General features: G+C 42.4%; 1 protein-coding gene across 1 annotated transcript in view; it reads right to left on the reverse strand.

The window, feature by feature from the left end:
- The window catches only part of LOC133060985 (aldehyde oxidase 2), a 77,637-nt gene that overhangs the window by 15,811 nt on the left and 41,462 nt on the right, over positions 1-20,364 (reverse strand). The window contains exons 20-30 of the mRNA XM_061149038.1: positions 18,674-18,770; positions 18,098-18,222; positions 17,225-17,358; positions 15,237-15,324; positions 12,549-12,635; positions 12,177-12,368; positions 9,939-10,166; positions 6,346-6,441; positions 4,572-4,700; positions 2,748-2,822; positions 1,956-2,008 (exon numbers count right to left, since the gene is read on the reverse strand). Of these exons, the coding sequence (XP_061005021.1) occupies positions 1,956-2,008; positions 2,748-2,822; positions 4,572-4,700; positions 6,346-6,441; positions 9,939-10,166; positions 12,177-12,368; positions 12,549-12,635; positions 15,237-15,324; positions 17,225-17,358; positions 18,098-18,222; positions 18,674-18,770 (1,304 nt within the window). The remainder of the gene's footprint in view (positions 1-1,955; positions 2,009-2,747; positions 2,823-4,571; positions 4,701-6,345; positions 6,442-9,938; positions 10,167-12,176; positions 12,369-12,548; positions 12,636-15,236; positions 15,325-17,224; positions 17,359-18,097; positions 18,223-18,673; positions 18,771-20,364) is intronic.

Raw genomic sequence — 20,364 nt, forward strand, 5'->3', positions numbered from 1 at the left:
TCCGCCCTTTTGTTGGGTAGATGAACTCAGAAATTTGGAACTCATTGTGTACAAGGCAACAGACTGGTTCAAAATAGGAAAAAGAGTACGTCAAGGCTGTATATTGTCACCCTGCTTATTTAACTTATATGCAGAATACATCATGAGAAATGCTGGACTGGAGGGAGCACAAGCTGGAATCAAGATTGCTGGGAGAAATATCAATAACCTCAGATATTGCAGATGACATCACCCTTATGGCAGAAAGTGAAGAGGAACTAAAAAGCCTCTTGATGAAAGTGAAAGAGGAGAGTGAAAAAGTTGGCTTAAAGCTCAACATTCAGAAAACTAAGATCATGGCATCCGGTCCCATCACTTCATGGGAGATAGATGGGGAGACGGTGGAAACAGTGTCAGACTTTATTTTGGGGGGCTCCAAAATCACTGCAGATGGTGATTGCAGCCATGAAATTAAAAGACGCTTACTCCTTGGAAGGAAAGTTATGACCAACCTAGACAGCATATTAAAAAGCAGAAACATTACTTTGCCAACAAAGGTCTGTCTGGTCAAGGCTATGGTTTTTCCAGTGGTCATGTATGGATGTGAGAGTTGGACTGTGAAAAGGGCTGGGTGCCGAAGAATTGATGCTTTTGAACTGTGGTGTTGGAGAAGACTCTTGAGAGTCCCTAGGACTTCAAGGAGATCCAACCAGTCCATCCTAAAGGAGATCAGTCCTGGGTGTTCATTGGAAAGACTGATGCTGAAGCTGAAACTCCAATACTTTGGCCACCTCATGCGAAGAGTTGACTCATTGGAAAAGACCCTGATACTGGGAGGGATTGGGGGCAGGAGGATAAGAGGACGACAGAGGAAGAGATGGCTGGATGGCATCACCGACTCGATGGACATGGGTTTGAGTAAATTCTGGGAGTTGGTGATGGACAGGGAGGCCTGGCATGCTGCGATTCATGGAGTCGCAAAGAGTCGGACATGACTGAGCAACTGAACTGAACTGAACTGATGTACAGGGCATTGGGCTGGCTGTTACCTTCTTTCTTCATGAGATTTTCTGTGTGTGTGTAGTTTGTTGGTTTGTTTCATTTGATTGTAAAACTAATGTCAATACTTCCTGCATTTGACAATCAGCTCTCCTTTTTGTGGGTGCTTCCCTGTTGGCTCAGCAGTAAAGAATCTGCCTGCAATGCAGGAGACACAGGAGATGCTGGTTCGATTCCTGGGTTGGAAAGATCTCCTGGAGGAGGGCATGGCAACCCACTTCAGCATTCTTGCCTGGAGAACCCTGTGGACTGAGAAACCTGGTGGGCTACTGTCCATAGGGTTGCAAAGAGTTGGACATGACGGAAGCGACTGAGCATGCACACATGCTTATTTTTGTGTTTCATTTAATTAACATGCATCTACTGAGGGCCTTCACTGCCAGGCACTGCACCAGTGATGAGTGCTGATGACCATCCTATCCATCTCTCCATCTCTCTTGTTTTGTTACCAATAATAGAACACATTCAAAATTTTTTCTCCTTAGCTGGTACAATAACAATTTCCTTCTCATTGAGTTCAGAAGTAAAATTAAGCATCTTATCCATCTCTCTTGTCCAGAAAGGAGCTTCAAAATAGAAAGGTTTTATGATAAAGGGAGGGAGATTTGTAAAACTGAGTTGCAACTTATTTCTAATGATATCTTCTTACTACTCATAGTAAAGAATAGTAAATAATGATTAGATGTTACAATTCATATTTATTTATTTATTTTTACAAATTAGGGGTATTTTTATTATTTACTATTTCTTTGAACATAGCTCAAAGGCCTATGTGAAATCATGGAATTTGGGGCCTAGCAGGAACCTTAAGGACCACAAAATAAAAATTTATTTTACAAATGAAGGAACTGAGGGCCAGAGTGATTTGATGGCCTCATATTTTCTTAGCCAAGTCAAGGCATTATTGTAATTTTTACCTGAAGTATCCAGTAGCTGAAAGACTGATTCTTTGTTCAAAAGCAGTTTCTATCTGCAGAATGGGCATATTTAGTCAGAATAAGATAAACATACCATCTGAGAGGGGAAAATGAAAATATTCTATACACCAAAATTCACATTTGACAATTGTTACTGGTGCTTTGTTGCCAATAATAGGACCCATCTTAATATTTTTGCTCCTCGGCTGGTATACTAACAGTCTCCTTCTGACTGAGTTCAGAAACCTAAATTAAGCAAATAAAATAGAATCTTGCTGCACTTCGTGATATAGGGGCTTAGTTCACAAGGTATTGACAGCTTCATTTCTAAGTGTCAGAACTCTGGCCAATGCGTGTGCCAGTGTGAGATAATTGTTTTAATGAAATAAGATATAGGACATTGCTAAGTTGGATGAAACAAGTCATTTCCCTTGAGGCGTATTCACAGTTAGGCTTTTCAGTTTTCTCCCTCCCTACTTAAAGCATCACATTTTTACGGCTTAGGAAGGCTGTCTTTTCCTCTTTCTTATTCAGGCAGAGAGGGTGAGTCTCTGGTAATTCCTCACACACTTCTGTTACTCCCCTCAGCGATGCTGTTTCCTGGGTTTTTACTCCACTAACACCTATATTTCATAAAGCAACCCTGGGAATCCTGCCTGAGAATCCTGCTCTCTCCACAGCGTCCTGCTCCTAGGACTGAGTCTGCGTGGGACCACCACGCACTACCACAGCACTCTCAGCCCCGGTGTGGACTACCTTCTCATTTGCAGTTACAGACAGAGCAGAACTTACCCATTCTTCCCAGGCACCTTCTGGGTTTTTCTTAATGATGGGCTCAAGGCGTTTCAGAAGGATCTGACAAGCATTCTTAAAAGAGTAAAGAAGTGAAGGCTCGTTAGAGAAGACTGTGGTGGTTAGGATTTGAAAGAATATTGAAAGGATTTGAAAAAACTTGAAAGAACATTGGTGGATAATTGATCAGTTCGGTGAATGCTTATGAGGTGCCTGACACCGACACAGGGGGAACTCAGGGATGGTATCACACCACTCCTGACCCCGAGGAGCGCATCTGTTAGAGAGTGTTTTCTCTTCCTCATTCATTTCCTGTGAAAACATGGGCTCAGTTGAATTTATACTTTCAGATCCCCTTTCTAAGAATATTCATGTTCTTAATTCCTTCCCTCTTTGTTCCTAACCCTAACCTTCTTTCATTTTTTCATGAAATGAAAAATTTCATGAAAATTTCATGATAAAATTTCTTTTCATTTTTTAGCCATTACGATCAGTGGAACAAAATTATTTTCATTCAAATTTGTGCTTTTCAGTCTATAACAATGATATGCCAGTATCCCTTTGGGTCTGAAATATTGTTCAACTCTCTGTCTATCCTTTTATCCTTCTGTCTGTTCATCCATCCACCATTAAACTACTGCAGTTAAGGCATTGGCTATGAGTGTGAAGTGAGAAAATAAATTTGTTTTTGTAATGAGCTAGATCAACAAAGTTTCTGATTCTTGATACGGAAACCTAGAACCCTAGGAGACAGACTAATGCATGGTTTGGGCTGACAACCACCACACACACTGAGGAGTTCTTGCTTTGTGTTTGATTCTACCTAACTGGATCTCAGGAATTTGAGGTTTCCCAACTTGTTCTGAGCAAAATGAGTCTATTTTTTGAGTCCTTTGGAGATGTCTCCACAATGATAAGATGGATTTGAAAGTGGTCTTTCTTGGTAGCATAATTGCAGTGTCCTGGGAGTAAGTGTCCCAGTGGAAAAAGTGGACAGTTTATAACAGAAACATGAAAAATAGATATTATTTCAAAAATACATGCAGTAAGATCTTTGAATTAAGAAATATGAAGTCATCATTCTATTCTGAATTAGTGAAGTTTATCTTTTTTATATATCGTTAAGAAAAATAAGTACAAAAAAAAGGAAATAGTAGAATTCTTACTGATGTAGAAACTTTAATTGCACCAGGTCTCCCTGGCTGGGCTTCTGCTTGCCTACCTGCCTGTAAGAACCTGCGTGTGTCAGTGGAGCCTTGCACAGGTCTGCGTTATGCGGCACCCAGATGTCTTCTTTCTGTGTCTCCCAGGGACAGAGACTGATTGTTTGCCAATATCTCCTCCTCCACAGAGCCCCCCTTTCCCATTGCTCCAGGTTTCCCCAGCCTCCCCTGTTGTTGGACATTGCCCGAGGCTGTTCTGCTGATGGATGCTGACGGGAAGTGACTTGTATTCCTCCCAGGTCTTCCCCCATGCTCTTTCCCTTCTCTGGCTCACTCATGATACTCTGGGCAACCTTGAAAGCCACATGTTGAAGATGGAGGAACTGCCATCAATCTGGATGCTCAAATGACCCAACGTTCCTTCTGCACTATTATACGTACAAAAGAAGAACTTCTGTTGTGTTGGAGTCATTATATTCTGGGTCTATTTGTCACCTCAGTTTAGGTCCATCTGACACACTCTCCGGGCATTTTGGTCATCCCAAGCCTACACTCCGTGACACAGATGACTTCTCTGAAGCCAACCACTGTGCCTGTATCCAGTTACGAAAACCAGAGGTGTGGAGAAAGTACCCAGGGAAAGACAGACAGGAGGAAGCACCTGCACGGCTCCGCCATTGATATCTGCTCCGATGGACGCTGCTGTAGAGATTGTGTTAGGCACCGTGGCTGTACTTGTTTCACAGATGTGCAAGTAAGACATGGGTATTTTTAATTCACGGCTGGCCACCTATGAGAAAAAGAAATAATTTCAAGTCTGGTAAGAACTTCTTTGAAGACTTGAGTCATTCTTTTTCTTAATTAAAAATTTATTTTTATTACATCCACAATATCCTCTAAAGCCTAACATAATGCATCTTATAACAATTAAAACCACTTTTTAGTAAGACCTCATGCTAATTTTTGAAGTGTTTTCTTGGTACTATTCCATAGCAGTTCTTCAATTCAAATTTAGTGTACTTAGGATATTAAGGATTTCCTACTTTCTAAATTTTGCATGTGTAGAGAATAGGCCAAGTTGAGTTTATTCAGATTTACTTGGTGACAGTGGCAGGTAGAGAGATAGAAATTAACCTGACTGATTCAGAGTTTGGTCTTAAGTCTGTTGGTACTGGTATCAGATGAACTTGGAAGGACTGTGAGGGCCTGTCTTATTTCTTGCCCTAGTTCCCACTTTAACTTTGCTTTTAAAAAATATTTATTAGTTAGTTGTGGCACATCAGACCTTTAGTTGCAGCATGCAAACTCTTAGTTGCAGCATGTGGGATCTAGTTCTCTGACCAGAGATCAAATCCAGACCCCCTGCATCGAAAACATGGAGTCTTAGCCACTGGACCACCGGGGAAGTGCCCCCAGCTTAACTTTAGCTTCCTCCTTCTTTTCTTCTGGGGCTCCCCAGGTGTTGCAGGGGTGAAGAATTCATCTGCTAATGCAGGAGACACAAAAGACTCGGGTTCAATTCTTGGGTTGGGAAGATCCTCTGGAGGAGGAAATGGCAACCCACTCCAGTATTCTTGCCTGGGAAATCCCATGGACAGAGGAGCCTGGCATGCCACAGTCCATGGGATTGTGAAGAGTCTGAGATATGATTGACTGACTTTCAGTTTCACAGTTAAATTTTTTCATTTTAAAGGATTATTCTTTCTTTCTTTTAGGACTATGTCCTCCTACTTTGTGTATTTCTGTGTGTGTTAAAATATCTTTAAAAAGGATGATGACAGTTGATGAACTACTTGTCCTTGATGGTCAAAACAATATATTAGCCACCCAACATTATTGTCCAGACTTTAAAAATTATACATACTGGTCTCAAGATAGAAAAGTTGAGAAACCCCCTACTCTGGATAAACCTGCATGTGTACCCACAACAGTGCTCTGTCAATTCAGTTCAGTTGCTCAGTCATATCCAATTATTTGTGACCCCATGGACTGCAGCACACCAGGCCTCCCTGTCCATCACCAGCTCCTGGAGCTTGCTCAAACTCATGTCCATCGAGTCGGTGATGCCATCCAACCGTCTCATCCTCTGTTGTCCCCTTCTCCTCCTGCCCCCAATCCCTCCCAGCATCAGGGTCTTTTCCAATGAGTCAGCTCTTTGCATCAGGTGGCCAAAGGACTGAGTGCTCTGCAGGCCCACCAATGAGGCTTTCACTAAGAACCACCTCCGTCCATAAATCCTGGCCAAGCTCCAGGGATGTTTGCACATGTGTGGATTTCTACCACCTCTGCCATTCCATCTGATATGTAAGAAGTTTTTCAGCTAAATAGTGAAGCTCTTAGGGTGCGCATACAGGGGGTTGTCATTAACTCTGAAATTAGTGCCAAATGTCAGTCATGTCAACAGCGTATAGAGAGATGAATTTTATTTCTCTCACCTGCAGCATTTTGGTGTGAATACCTTGTCCCAGTTCGTTGCCTCCATGTGTGACCAACACAGACCCGTCAGTGTAAATATGAACCAGTGCAGCTGCCTAGAGAAACAACACAGAAAGCACAGCTTGGTGCAAGTCAGCGTGTAGGGAGGTTTGGTGTCAGAACCGAGGAGGTGAAACACCAGGCTCACGGAGTGGCAGGGGGCAGAGAGAGCTCCCCTGGTAGGATGCTGAAGTGCTGAAGTCGCCCACAGAGAACATTCCTACGGAGCCTGGTTTCAGTGGGAGCCCCTTTGGATACCTTGGGAGTTGTGAGTATCAGTTCCAACTATTTGAAAGCCTCTTCTCCGCTTCAGTTCTCTGGCTGACCACTCAACCAGCTTCTGAAACATTGCAGGTTGCATAGGTTACGTGCCAACCTGTGCTCAGCTTGGTGTGTGGAGATGAAAAAGATGCGGTTCTTCTTCAAGTAGCTCACGGGTAGTGGGAGGCAGGCTGGAGAGCGAGTCGTCATCGTGAGCAGTTCTGTGAGGTAATGGACGTGGCAGAGGGGCCCTGGGAGAGCAGATCCAGATGCTTCTGTGGAGCCTGGGCACGTGCTCATGCTCAGTAACCCAGTCGCGTCTGACTCTCTGTGACCCTATGGACCGTATCCCACAGGCTCCTCTGTCCATGGGGTTCTCCAGGCAAGAATAATGGAGTGAGTTGCTATGTCCTCTTCCAGGGCCTCTTCCCCACCCAAGGATCTAACCTGCATCTTCTGTGGCTTCTGCACTGACAGGCAGACTCTTTACCACTGAGCCCAGGAAGGGTGCCCCTAAATGACCACTGAATGGAATCAGAGGGAAGAGGGGTTCACCACTGGGTAAGGTGGACAAAAGCTCCCCACCGTCTGTCAGGGAAAACTGGCTCCTGACTACAATCTGAGGACCTTTGGGATTTGGTCTCTAGAACTTTCCCAGATTCAGCTGTCTTTTTCCCTCCTTGTTTCCAAGTCTGAGAGCTGCTCCTTGCCGACCTGTGCTTTTGCTGATGTGGTTCTCTCTTCTTGGCCTCTTCCCTGGTCTTCAGACCCCTGGTCTGTTCTGTGAAAATGTCCCCAAACCCATCTTATTCCCCCTAGGAAGGATCAGTCACCCCTCCTTGGCACTTCCTCTCATGGGGGTGCACTGGGTTGAATAGTGTCCCTGCCTATACCCCAAATTCATGTCCACCTGGAACCTCAGAAGGTAACCTTGTTTGGAAACAGAGTCTATAAAGGTGTAATTAGTCAAGATGAGGTCATACTGGGTTAGAAAGTGAAAAAAATGTGAAAGTGTTAGTCACTCAGTTATATCCAGCTCTTTGCAACTCCATGGACTGTAGCCCGCCAGGCCCCTCTGTCTATGGAATTCTCCAGGCAAGAATACTGGAGTGGGTAGCCATTCCCTTCTCCAGGGGATCTCCCCCACCCAGGGATTGAAACTGAGCCTCCCACATTGCAGGCAGATTCTTTACTGTCTGAGCCACTAGAGACACCCGTAGTGGATGAGGGTGGACCCTGCATTCATTGACTAGGGTCCTCATAAGAAGGTCACGTGAAGATGGAGGCAGAGACTGGAGTTCTGCAGCCACAAGCCAAGAAACTCCAGGAACCCCCAGAAGCTGGAGGAGGCAAGAAAGGAGTCTTCCCTGGAGCCTGCAGAAGGCCTTGCTGACACCTGGAGTTTGAAGTTCTAGCCCCTAGAACTGAGAGAACAAATGTGTCATTTTAAGCCACCAAACTTGTGGTGCTTTGTTACGGCAGCCACGGGGAATGAACACTAGCGTGACAAGCTCCTCTCTGAGTGTCTCTCAGAGGAGGGGCCCTGGTCTGGCTCATCTCTGAGTGCTGTAGAGAACTCTGAGCAGGTCTGAATCACAGAGACACTAAATACGTATTTGTCAAATTGGACGAATGGAAATGTGGCATTTTTCTTTCCAGGAGGAGGAGGAGTTGGGACTTTAATCTGTTCGTGTCTGGAGATGCCCAGAAGCCCAGGGTGGCTTGGAGCAGCTCCAGAGCATCAAGGCTTGTGGGTGCTAATAATAGTACTTATTCACTGTGGGCCCACTGACTCTCTCTGAGGACAGTGCTTCTCATACCTAATTGAGAGAGTGAGTGTTCCAGCTTTGTGAGTCATCAGCTGACCTGGAATAACACACTTCAACTCCCAAGCAGATGATTCTTGGGTGCCTCAATTTAGAACTCTGTGGGGAAGCTGGAGGCCTTTCAAATGGAGACAAAGTCAATGCTTGATTGAAAGGTGGTTTTTTTGGTAGCAAGATGAGAAATTTGCTCCCATGGATGACGGTAGAGAGTAGGATATGGGAGCCGTACAAGTGAGGGGAGATGTGGTATAATAAAAAATAAATATGAAGCACAAGGATATATTATACAATATGGGGAATATAGCCAATATTTTATAGTAGCTATAAATGGAGTGTAACCTTTCATATTGTGAATCATTATACTGTATACCTGTTAAATATTGTGCAGCAACTATACTTCAATAAAAAAATAATAATCCCCCTCCTCCCAAAAATGTAGTCTTTGGCCCTGGTTCTTAGTACAGAACTCTTAAAACCCTTGGAATTTATCGTCTTCTATATGCTCACAGGATGGTTCATGGAGGGAGTCTAAATAATTTCAGAGTGGGTGCTCATTACTACAAAAATCAACCACACACAGTCAGAGGGTGCTGTCTCTCGGCCTTGTTTCCCAGTCTCCAGGGAGACGGGAGCAACTGGAGGTTGAGTTCAGCCACCCATGGTCAATAATGTAATCAACCATACCTATGTAATGAATCCATTACCCTTCCTTGTCAAATGTCAGGGTTCTGGGAGCTTCCGGGTTGGTGAACACATCCATAAGCTGGAGGGGGCATGCCTGGACAGAGACAGTATGTACGCTTGGCTCTTGATCTTTGGGGTCTGTGCTAACACTGGGTAGTTAGTGCCAGAACTGAATTGCTGGACACCCAGTTGGCGTCAGGGAATTGATGGAGAAAAGACAACACTTGGTGTCAGAGAGAAAAACCACCCTGGCAGCTATCTAGGATCATTTATGCTCCATTGATTGATTCAGTCCAGACTTGTAGACATGACAGTTAGCCTCCTCCTGCCTCTTTGGATCTTGTGGGCTCCTGTCCCCCCTTTAAAAAGTTATTATTATTTATTTTTTGGCTGCTGGGCATATGGTATCTTAGTTCCCCCACCGGGGATCAAACCTGGACCCCCTGCTTTGGAAGCACGGAGCCTTAACCAGCGGATCACAGGAATCACTTAACCACAGGAAGTTCCTACTCCTGTTTCCTGTTTGAACAGTGGGGTCAGTGGGGCCAGTGCCCCATCTCGGCGGTCTTGCTGCTGTGGCTCTCATGCTCGCGGATGCGTTTTTCTGCCACTGAGGTGTTTTTCTGCTGCACTGTGTTGAAAGTGCTTGCAGGTGGGGGACTGCTTACTTCTCCCAGGTGCTGGGGGAGGGACTCAGTGCCCCGGGGAAATGTGACACTCTCCCCAAGTCAGAGCCAAGTGTGTCCTACAGGAGGGTTACCACCCACACATATAAGCTTTACCTGATGATAGCTTGTTGCAACAAAGCCGACTGAAAATTTCATGGGAATCACCGCAATGCCTCTTTTCTTCCAGTAATTCTTCTTATTGAACTCTTCCACTTGCATTCTTCTGTTGTGAAAGGAAGACATGTCCAGACATTCGTTCCAACATCTTATCAGGTTCTCAGGGTTGAACACTTGTTTGTAGATGGTTTTATCAACTGTTCGGTACATGTTTTTCTCCCTAATCTGAAGTGAGTGAGAAATGGAATCACTAGTTATGATAAGACAGAAAGTGATTGCAAAATAGAGATTTGAAAAGCCTCCCCACTAAAGCATACACTTCAGTGGGGGAGAAGACAGGGTTTTTGTTTCTTTTTCTTTGAGCTCAGTCTTTGTTTTTATAGAAATAATGAAGCATGATTTCTTTTCTTCAGGGCACCAATCAGAGTTTCTGCCTCCTTAAAGGGCAGACTGATCTGTGAAGGGCAGTGGGATGGAGGCGCTGAAGGAGGAAGAGTATCCTTTTTTTTCCTGCACGGTTCAAAGGGTGGAGCAGAGTTAGTAGATGGTATGTTAAAGCAAGGATTTATTGTCATAAGGAAGACTTGTTTTGCTAGAGAGGGAGAGCCCTGCACCTACTGACAAATAGCAGATCTTCTCTAAGCCTTCCAATTGCCTTTGGAATGTGTGGTCAAATCTTTAAAAAATGTATTTAAATATGGGTGTGTCATGCCCTAGAAACTTGCAACATCTGACAAAGAAGCAGGGGAGCCCACTGAGATATGCTCAGGGTTTTTCATCATCCCCAATCACTCTAATGATAAAGGAGTTACGATTAATAGCAGTTACACTGGAATACAACCGGTTTATGGAAACAAACATTTTCATGAATGCTAACTCATTTATTTCTTGTGGGAACTCTGTGAGGTGAGTCGTGTTGTCCTCATTTTGTAGATAAAGTGGAGCCACAATGAAGCTGCCTCTCATTGTTCAAGTGTTCCACTGGCCCACATGACCTTTCATTCTCTGTGCTATTATATCTTCAAGGCCACGCCAGTGTCATCCTCTCCAGGAAGTTCTGCTCCATACCCTCCACCAAGCCAGTGTGATGTTTGTCTCCTTTGTATCCACAGAACACTTTATGTGACTTCTCTTGGGATAACCATCATCTCCCTTGTTCAATATTTAGGCATTCCCCTGTACATAAGAAGTACCCCCAACAATTACAGTTCACAGACCTGGTGGTCCTCCCTGTTGAATTTAATGACAAAGAAGTTCAAAGACATGGAGAGTCTTGCTGCAGCAGAGGGTCTCTATTGGGGGAAACAGGGGATGGAAGTGGAAAAAGTAGGCTGGGATTTGCTTGGAATGAGTGAGGAGTTGGAAAAGTATTATCAACAATTATCTCAATTGTCAGTGGCTGCCTCTCTTTGGTCTGGCATATTGTACATATTATGAACACTTTAGGATCTTGCACAAAATAATATTTTTGGAGGGCATTCTTTTGGCAGTACCTCTCAAGAGTTTTCAAGTGCACCAGCAATTCTGCTTCTGTAAGTTTATTGTACGGATACACACAACAAGGCAAAGATATAACCTTGGTACATTTGTACCAATACCAATTAAATAGCAAAAAATGGTTAACAAACTGAATATGTATCAATAGTAAATTGTCTAAATAAATTTAGACACATAATAGTACTATCCAGTCATGAAAATGAATGAAGTAGTTCATTCTACTAGCATGAGAAGATGGCCAGGAGTACTGTCAAGTAGAAAAGGTAAGGGGCAGAATTATGTGTTTATTATAGTCTCATTTTGAAAATGTGCATATAAGTGCACCTATCCATCATATGTTAATATTTATGTATGTAGAAATACAGATGGTGGGTAAACAGAGAAAGAGCTAGAACAGTAAACATAGAACTGTTAACAATGGTTACCCTTAACCAATAGGGATGGGGATAAAAAAGAAAGATGTTTGCTTTTCACTTTAATAACTTCAGTATGGTTTGAATATGAAAAAGAATAATTCCTTTTGTACAAATTAAAACAAGAAAGGAAGAAAATAAATTGTTGTAAAAAGAGGAAGGCCAATATGTGGAGGTGCACTCTTTTAGATAGCCCTTAATTTATCTTGAGTTCCAAGCCAGGTCTAATTTGTGTGGCTCTTCCAGGGTATTTCCTTGGGTAGCTGGTTTCCTGCCTCCTCTGACTCTTCAGTAGCCTTGTTTATGACTTTGATGTCTACCTTACCTTTTCTGGCGGAAGGCCACATCTGGCTGCCACAGCTGTGATGCACGCTTCTGTTACCAGGATTCCTTGGGGGAAGCCAAATCCTCGAAAGGCCGTGTTGGATGGTAAATTTGTCAGGCATGCATGGCCCCGGAACCTGAGGTTGCGGATTTTATATGCATTTTCCAGCTTCAGGGTAAGACATTCTATTACCTAAAGTAAAAGGAGATATTTACATATACTGGACAACATCTTTTTTCTTTTCTCTAAAAGTCAGTTATAGTGTTGAACTGGAACGAGGTAAGTATTTGAAGAAACTGCTCCACAAAGACTCACACAGAATTCTGCATTCTGTTCAAAAACCAGGATGACACTGGTTTCTGATATACATACCAGCTCTGACTCATCCAACGTGCACCCTCCATTAATGAAGCACTCGATGTCTAGAGCTTTGATTCGCCCGTTGTTCATGAATCCCACCTGTCACCAAATGAAGGACATATTACGGTATGTTTGGAATTTAATGCTAAGTTTGAGCCATAGCTCAAGCAGACCACTCCCATTTGCTCTGTGGTGGACTACGGCTGGATAGTCCCTTGTTTTTCACTGCTTGGCAGACAAAGACCTCCTCTGACCTGAGCTTTGCTGAGCCCTTTTCTTTCAACGTGTAATTTTCTGGTTTCACAGTCAGTATGAAATACTAAAATCCTTGCTTGTCTCCCAGCATTTAATTGCTACCCCCTTCTTCCTTGTTCTTGGAAGATTCTCTTCACTTTTTATTGATTATCCTTCTAATTTAGTCTTTGGTTTTCCGCCTTGTGGAAAAGTCTCTGGGATTCCAGAGTGTGTCAGAAGGAATAGAAGTGCTCCTTGTTATGAGAAAGCCTTGGAGATTGGGGTATGGACACAGGAATGACCGCCCTCATCTTACTGAGCTAGTGAAGCACTTTGTCACTCTTGAAAGATGGCATGAATGTGAGCTGCTGTTACTACCAGGACTTACTGAGTGCACCTTGTATTTTTCTGAAGTTGCCACTCCCTTCCTCCCACCTAGACCATTTTGTTTGCACAGCCCAGGATGAAAAGAAAAATTACCACTCACTAGTGTAGTTCCACCAAGAAAGAATTGGCCCTGGTTCTTTGCCTTTTTGAAAACAGGGATAAACACATTGATGGAACCATTTACCATATTCATACTACAAGGGAAATTTTGGATAACAAATCAGAGAAGTTAGGAAATGGAGCAAAACGTACAAGTTCAGAATTTATGGTAATTTTGACAAATGCTAGGCTGAAGTTTTGGTGAAGAAAGGATTGCTAAGCAAAACAGTACCATAAGTGAGGGAGCAGAGGTATTCTTAAACTGTTCAATATAAACTTTTCAAGGATTTTGGAAGCACCTATGCACACATAAACATCTATTATGCTAGTTTATGAATAGTTCTGAATAACCAAGCAAAACTTTGAGGACACATACACATTATAATATTGGAAGTAAAATTATATTTAAAAATAAAACTTTTTTCAAAAAGTCTATTTGTTTTTTGAAATTATATTTTGTATTACTATAATTACCAAAATATTTATAGTCTAGAACCCTCTTAATAAGTACTAGTACTAAAACAGTCTCATAGACAAGTGCTCGGCCTGGTGCACTGGGAAGACCCAAAGGAATCGGGTGGAGAGGGAGGTGGGAGGGGGGATTGGGATGGGGAATACATGTAACTCCATGGCTGATTCATGTCAGTGTATAACAAGACCCACTACAATATTGTAAAGTAATTAGCCTCCAACTAATAAAAATAAATTTAAAAAACCTGATAACTAAAAAAAAATAAAAATAAAACAGTCTCATAACTATGGTATAATTGAAGCCTGATTTATAATCCAGCCCAAACCAAAGAACTCAACAGCTACCACAACACCAACTTCCACAATCCCAGAGGGTGCCTTCACATTGCTCTTGGGCCTAGAAGATAATAAGAGTTGTGTGTATTTATTTATTTTTTATTTGAAGGTGAAAAAAAGATTTATTGGCCAACTATGGTCTTTCCCTCTATAATTATAAAAATTACTAATGTCAGTGGAAGAAATAAAATTGTCCTGTGCTATGGAAAGCTGTGGTTTAGTTACAGAGAATAGAATAATTTAGTAATCTAAAGCAACAGCCAAATCAGACAGAAAATCTATGTATGCTATGTGTGCTAAGTTGCTTCAGTTGTGTCCGATTCTTTGTGAAACTACAGACTGTAGCCTGCCAGACTCCTCTGTTCACGGGATTCTCTAGGCAAGAATACTGGAACAGTTAGCCATGCCCTCTTCCAGGGGATCTTCCTGACCCAGGAATTGAACCCATGTCTCCTGCAATGGCAGGTGGGTTCTTTACCACTATCACCATCTGGGAAGCCCATGTGTATGCCATAAGCAATTCCCAAATAGAGCATGTTTGTTATGGGAACAATTACATTAGATCTGTCCTAACAACTCGGCCACAAATTTGAAGTGTTGTTGTCAACTAGATCCCAGCAATTATTTACCATAGTGTTTGTGCTATTGTTGCACAAAAATACAAAGGATGTAATTTGAGACAATTTTAAATTATTTCACTAGTTAGTGGATTCTTTTTCCTATTTGAAAAGAGCTTTTTGTGACACTCATAACCATTTGGTGGGAACACTTGTAAAAAATGATTTTGCAGTTAAATTGGTCAAATCATTTCCAAACATCTGTATTATGAAATAATATTTTTATTATCAAGAAGCTTTGGTATAACAAATGTCTGAAGTTTCTTTTTTTTTTTTTGTCTTTGAGGAATCACTAACATAAATCCTGTTCCTTAAATAGTGTTTTTATCATTATTGGAAACTGTATTTTTTATCATTTAGCTTCTTTATAATTTTATAATAGATTTACTAAAAGTTTTTCACAAAATGTTATGAGCGTTCAAATACACAGCATCCTTTTAACATTGTAGATGTTAAGATGATTGTTTTTAGAATTCGGCAAAGTAAAAATAGTAGAAAGGGGTAAAACCATTCAAATAAAATGAGGTACTTTAGTATTCTCCTCTTTAATACTTACTTTATATTTTCCAAATAATGGGTGTCTTCCCCCAGTTATTAACATATCATCTTCGCGATCAAGAACAAGACGAATGGGGTGACCAGTTCTAAAGAAAACAAATTTTAGATTCTTCTTCAATCCCACCCATCCATTCATCCATCTACTCATCTACCATCCACCTACGTATTTATCCGTTCTCTCATCTAACTATCTACCGTCCCATCTATCCATCCCCCATCCACCCTGCCACTCATATGTACATTCACTTAACCATCCACCCATCACTTGTACATTCGCTGATTGCATACGGTGTGCTAGGCACTGATATGAACTGATGTGTGACCAAATCACTATCATCTCCATGTTCTAGAACTCAGTGTTTGGAGATCAAGTCAAAAGAGACTAATGTCACATGTCGGTTAACTCGTGTTCTTAGGCTTCAAATGTGACCCTCACCCAGATCCGTTCCTTTCGCATATCCCTGCCACTAGTTACAAGGGAGAAAGAGTGTGAACAGGTACATCAAACTTAGCAACACGACTGGAAGAACAAGAAGCGCACAGCCTAGGAAGTCTGGGTTAGAATCTTCATTTTCAGCCATGAATCCTACTGTGTTGGCTAATTTGGGCTCTTGGGTAGCTAGGAGGTTCAGGCTTTCTGTTTACCTTGGGCAGAGGTTCCCAGATTTTGAAGTGCAGAAGAATCATCTGGAGTGCTGGTGAAATGCAGATTCCTGGGCCTTAGCACTAGGATTCTGGTGGGAGGGGCTCTAGAATCTACATCTTTCTCAGTGATTCTGAAGCAGGGGTCCTCAGGTACATGTTGAAAACCCACGATTCTACCAGAGTTTTCTTTTTTCTTTAATGGTGAGGATCACCTGGAGCATCGGTGAAATGTAGTTTCCAGTCCATCTCCTGGTCATCCTGATTCACTGGGTCTGGGGTGGGGAGGCAGGACTTTCTATGAACTTGGGAGACTCTTATTATCAATAGGTTGGGAACACTGCTCTGGGAACTACTTAATGCACAGCAGGGATAGTAACTTAAGGCACTGGTTCTCGTACTTGGATGCATAGTGGAATTACTGGGGAATTTTTGAAATAGACTTGATGCCAGGGTCAATGAGGGGCAGCCTAGGTATTGGGATTTAAATGCTCCCTAGATGATTCTAACATACAGTCTTGTTTGAGAAGACTTAAATGCACAAAACCTGGTGGAAATACGATGAATTAATTATTCCTTGCTGAGTCCTTGGTGGGTGTGAATAGAGTTTCATTATGATAAAACCGGGGATGCAATTCAGATTCTGCCTTCTCCCCACCTGTCACTGCAAAATGAGACACACGTCTGAGTGCTTTGGGACCTCTGAATTACATGGAAACTGTCAAGGGAAGCAGGACCTTTGAAGTTTGCAGGACAGTTGGTGTTTTGACATAGTAACAAAACAAGACAAAACAGCCATAAAAATGAACAAGGAATAGAAAAGTCAACACGTGAACAGCATGAAGAGTGCAGGAGCAAGACTTCCGGTTGAGGTTAGACCAGGAGCTCTGTCTGAGGATGTCTTGTGTCCACTGAACAACCATTGAAAAGCCAGCCTTTCCCAGGAGCAGGGAGACTTTTCTTCCTCACCCCACTTTGTCTTCAGCTGGTGGCAGGAAGGAAAAGTGGGGGAGCAGCCTCTCCCTTGGCACTCCACTTGGGCAGGTGACTTGCCCACCCCTAAATGGGTCACCTTCCATGAAGCTCAAGGATGGGGCAGTGTCAGCTCTGGAGGTGTTCAACTAATAACACCACTTTTCCTTTATAGAGCAAATTAGTCTATTCAAACTTCTAAGTGCCTTTGGCTTTTCCAATAACTTTGGGAGGGTGGGTAAAAGAGACAAGAGGCTGAGTTGCCCAAGGACACTCAGATGGTGATGACAGCAGCCCGAGTGACCCTCAGGCCGCTGATGTGCCCTCAGCTCTGTGCATTTTATGCCCTCCCGTGTCCCTAGGTGCACTTACTTGAGAGCACCCACAGCTGCAATAGCCCCGAAGACAGCCGGTTTTTCTATCTTCCCGCCAAAACCTCCACCCACTCGCTTTACGTGACAGGTGATTCTGTTGCTGGGGATGTTTAAAGTAGAGGACACTGATTTCTGTAAAAGGTAGGTAATGGGAAAGTTTTACAAGGGTGAAGTGGTAAAGAAGGTTTTTGCTTCCTAAAATACAACATAACAGCAAAATTCATCCACACCTACTGTTAGTAAAAACAAAGAAATAAACAACTGAGACAGTCTGAACCTTTCAGAGTTCTACTGAGTTCATAAATGTTGCTAATCTCCATAAAACAAACTTTCCAGCAGAAAAGTGGTCTTTTCCAAAAGGGAAATTATCGGAGTTCTAGATTCCTGTCAAAACTTGGATCCTAGCCAAATGCCTATACCTAAAGTCCCAGTAAGGTGAAAACCAGCAAACTCCTGACAAGCTATTAAAGAGGAAGAAATGTTTGCAGCTAAAACCCAGAGCACTTTATGGCTGGGGAAATGATAATGTGTTATGAAGTGCTGTGTTTACTCCAAAGGTTGCCTGTAGTGATTATGTTAGGGGAAAATCAAGTACAGATATAATTGTGTCATCCAATCACTGTCACATTTAAGCATGAAGCCAGTGAATGTTCACTTTAAATTGAAAATGGCTGTGGCTGTTCTTTCATTTACTTGACGAGACCGGAAAACATAAAAATTGGTTCCGGAGTCCTAGCTGCTCTGCTGATGTATAATACTTAGATTCTAAGATTCTGCACGTAAAATGGGGGCCGTTGTGAGGCTGTGGAGGCTGAAGGCCATGAGGGAACTGGGAAGTTGGGGAGGAGGTGGAGGAGATACTGGACCTCACCTGCACGTGGGCTGGATCCTGTGATGACACATAAATGTCCAGTTCTTTGTCCTCTGTCTTTGGAATAACAAGCACTGTCTGTGTTTCCATGTAAAAATGCTCTTGTCCTCCAACATGAACCTCCCCTGTTAAGGGCGAGAACAGGAAAGTGCCTGAAGGTGTGTGCTGGTTGGGGAATTCAAAAGCAAGTGAGACATGGACTGGCTGGCTGGATTTGTCCTGATTGAGAAACTGATGATCAGGTGTTTTGTCCTGTGACAACTGAGGTCATCTGTTTCACAGACTGCGGTTCTGGATAAGAAGTTGAAAATCTCTGCTTTTGTTCTTCATTCTGTCCTTGACTAATCAAAGTCTTAGGAATTTTCTATTTATTCTATTGCTCCCTACCTGCCCCCCTCCCAACCCCAAGCAACACATGCACAATTTGAGAGGAAGCGAGGAGGAAGCGAGGAGGAGAACTTTGGCAAAATGCCACGACTTTAGGGGGTGGTCTTTCTGAGAGGAAATCACGTGCTCTCCTGTCTGTTTCAAAAGAGAATTGCACAAATATTCTAGGAAACATCCTGAGTCACTCACCTTCAACAATTTGATCAACTTTTTCAAATGCCTCCTCGATGTTTCCTTGTTCAAGTTTTCTTTCAGGGCACAGGAATGAGTTGTGTTTTATGGCATCCTGAGTGACAGGAAGAAAAAAAAGCTAATTCTTTTTGTTGTTTTCTTCCACTGGCAAATTTTTCTTACTCAAAAGCCGGCAAACTCCGACAATCGCCATCTGCTAGGACACGTGAAAGGAGACAGGCCAGCAAGGGAGTGTGTCCTTGAGTAGCAGACTCCCCGCAGAGCTGGGATGCCATAGGAAATGACTTCTCAGTTGCAGAGAAAGCCAGCAAGGGTTAGAGAGATGTTACGGTTTGAGATCTGGGGATACCATGATGGCCCTCCCCTTTTCCTGCTTCATGAATAAAAATACTTGTGTCAGACTTCACGTTGAAGGGGAGGACTCAAGTCCTAACGCACTCTGGGGCAAGAAAACCCAACAGAGATATGGTAGGCAGTTTGTTCATTTCTTTGTGTGTTTGGCATATCTCATAAGGGCTTCCTAGCCCTTTATGTTAGGTTATTTTTGCAACAATATTATGAACTGACTGACACATGAATACTGGAAGCCATCCTGTCCTGCTGTTCTGTGGATTGCTCTATGACAGTTGATTCTTGCTTAACCTTTCTTTCTTTTCTTTTTTTAAAAAATTTAATTTATTCAACGTAAGCACAAATATGTCCATTTGCCAAGAGTATAGTGTTGAAGATCGACCCCCACAGAAGAAACAAAATGCAAAGCAACTTCTACCCCCTCCAGAAAACAGTTTTCCTCAAATCACCCACTAATTTAATAACAGAATTTTCCAAATGTTAAGAAATCTAGGATTATTACCCTGTAATGATAATGCCTAATAACCTTTAGATGTAGGTGTTTTCCACATTTCACAAGGGTACCTGACTCCTGCGTTCTTACTCGCTAATGGTCTCAAGTCCATGGCCTTTTTTGTTAATGACAATGAGAATAATGAAAGCAGCTAATATTTATTGAGTGCATGTTTTGTGTCAAACACTGTACAATAGACAGTGTATTTACATATATTCTCACATGAATTCTATTATTCTCTCCACTTTCCACATGAAGAAACTAGGCTTAAGGAGGTTAAAATAACTTTCCCAAAGTCATGCGTCAAGTAAGTGATGGAGGCAGTTTTCAAGCCTGGCTCAGTTTTCAGAAACCTCTTGCCTAATAATAAATGCTTGATTTCTCAAAGCAGCAGAAAATGAAGAATATAGCTGAAGTTTTCCTTTTTTTTTTTTTGCTATACCAAGATCTCAGTATGTCAATCTAGTATGTGTGGAAGTATGTTTATTGTCATCTGTAAATATGTCCTAAGTTAGTATAATCTTAGTATAATATATGTATATTTAGCAGACACTAACTAGGTGCCAGCCACTGTTCTACATGCTTTCTGCATATTAACTCCTTTAGGCTTCAACCTGATGAGGCAGGTATTATCACTGTTCCCTTCATTTTACAAAGGAGGAAACTATGGCACATATATGTTAAGAAACTTGCCCAAGGTCACATAGATAAGAAGTGCTGCAGCCAAGATTCAAACCTGGCAGTTTGGTTCTAGAACCAGTGCTCTTAGACGGAACTCTATATTGCTTCTCATAATATACAGTCATGTGAATGAATGAATGGATGAATGACTATTGGTATATAT

The sequence above is a fragment of the Dama dama genome, chromosome 8 (assembly GCF_033118175.1).
Source record: "Dama dama isolate Ldn47 chromosome 8, ASM3311817v1, whole genome shotgun sequence".
Taxonomy (NCBI): Eukaryota; Metazoa; Chordata; class Mammalia; order Artiodactyla; family Cervidae; genus Dama; species Dama dama.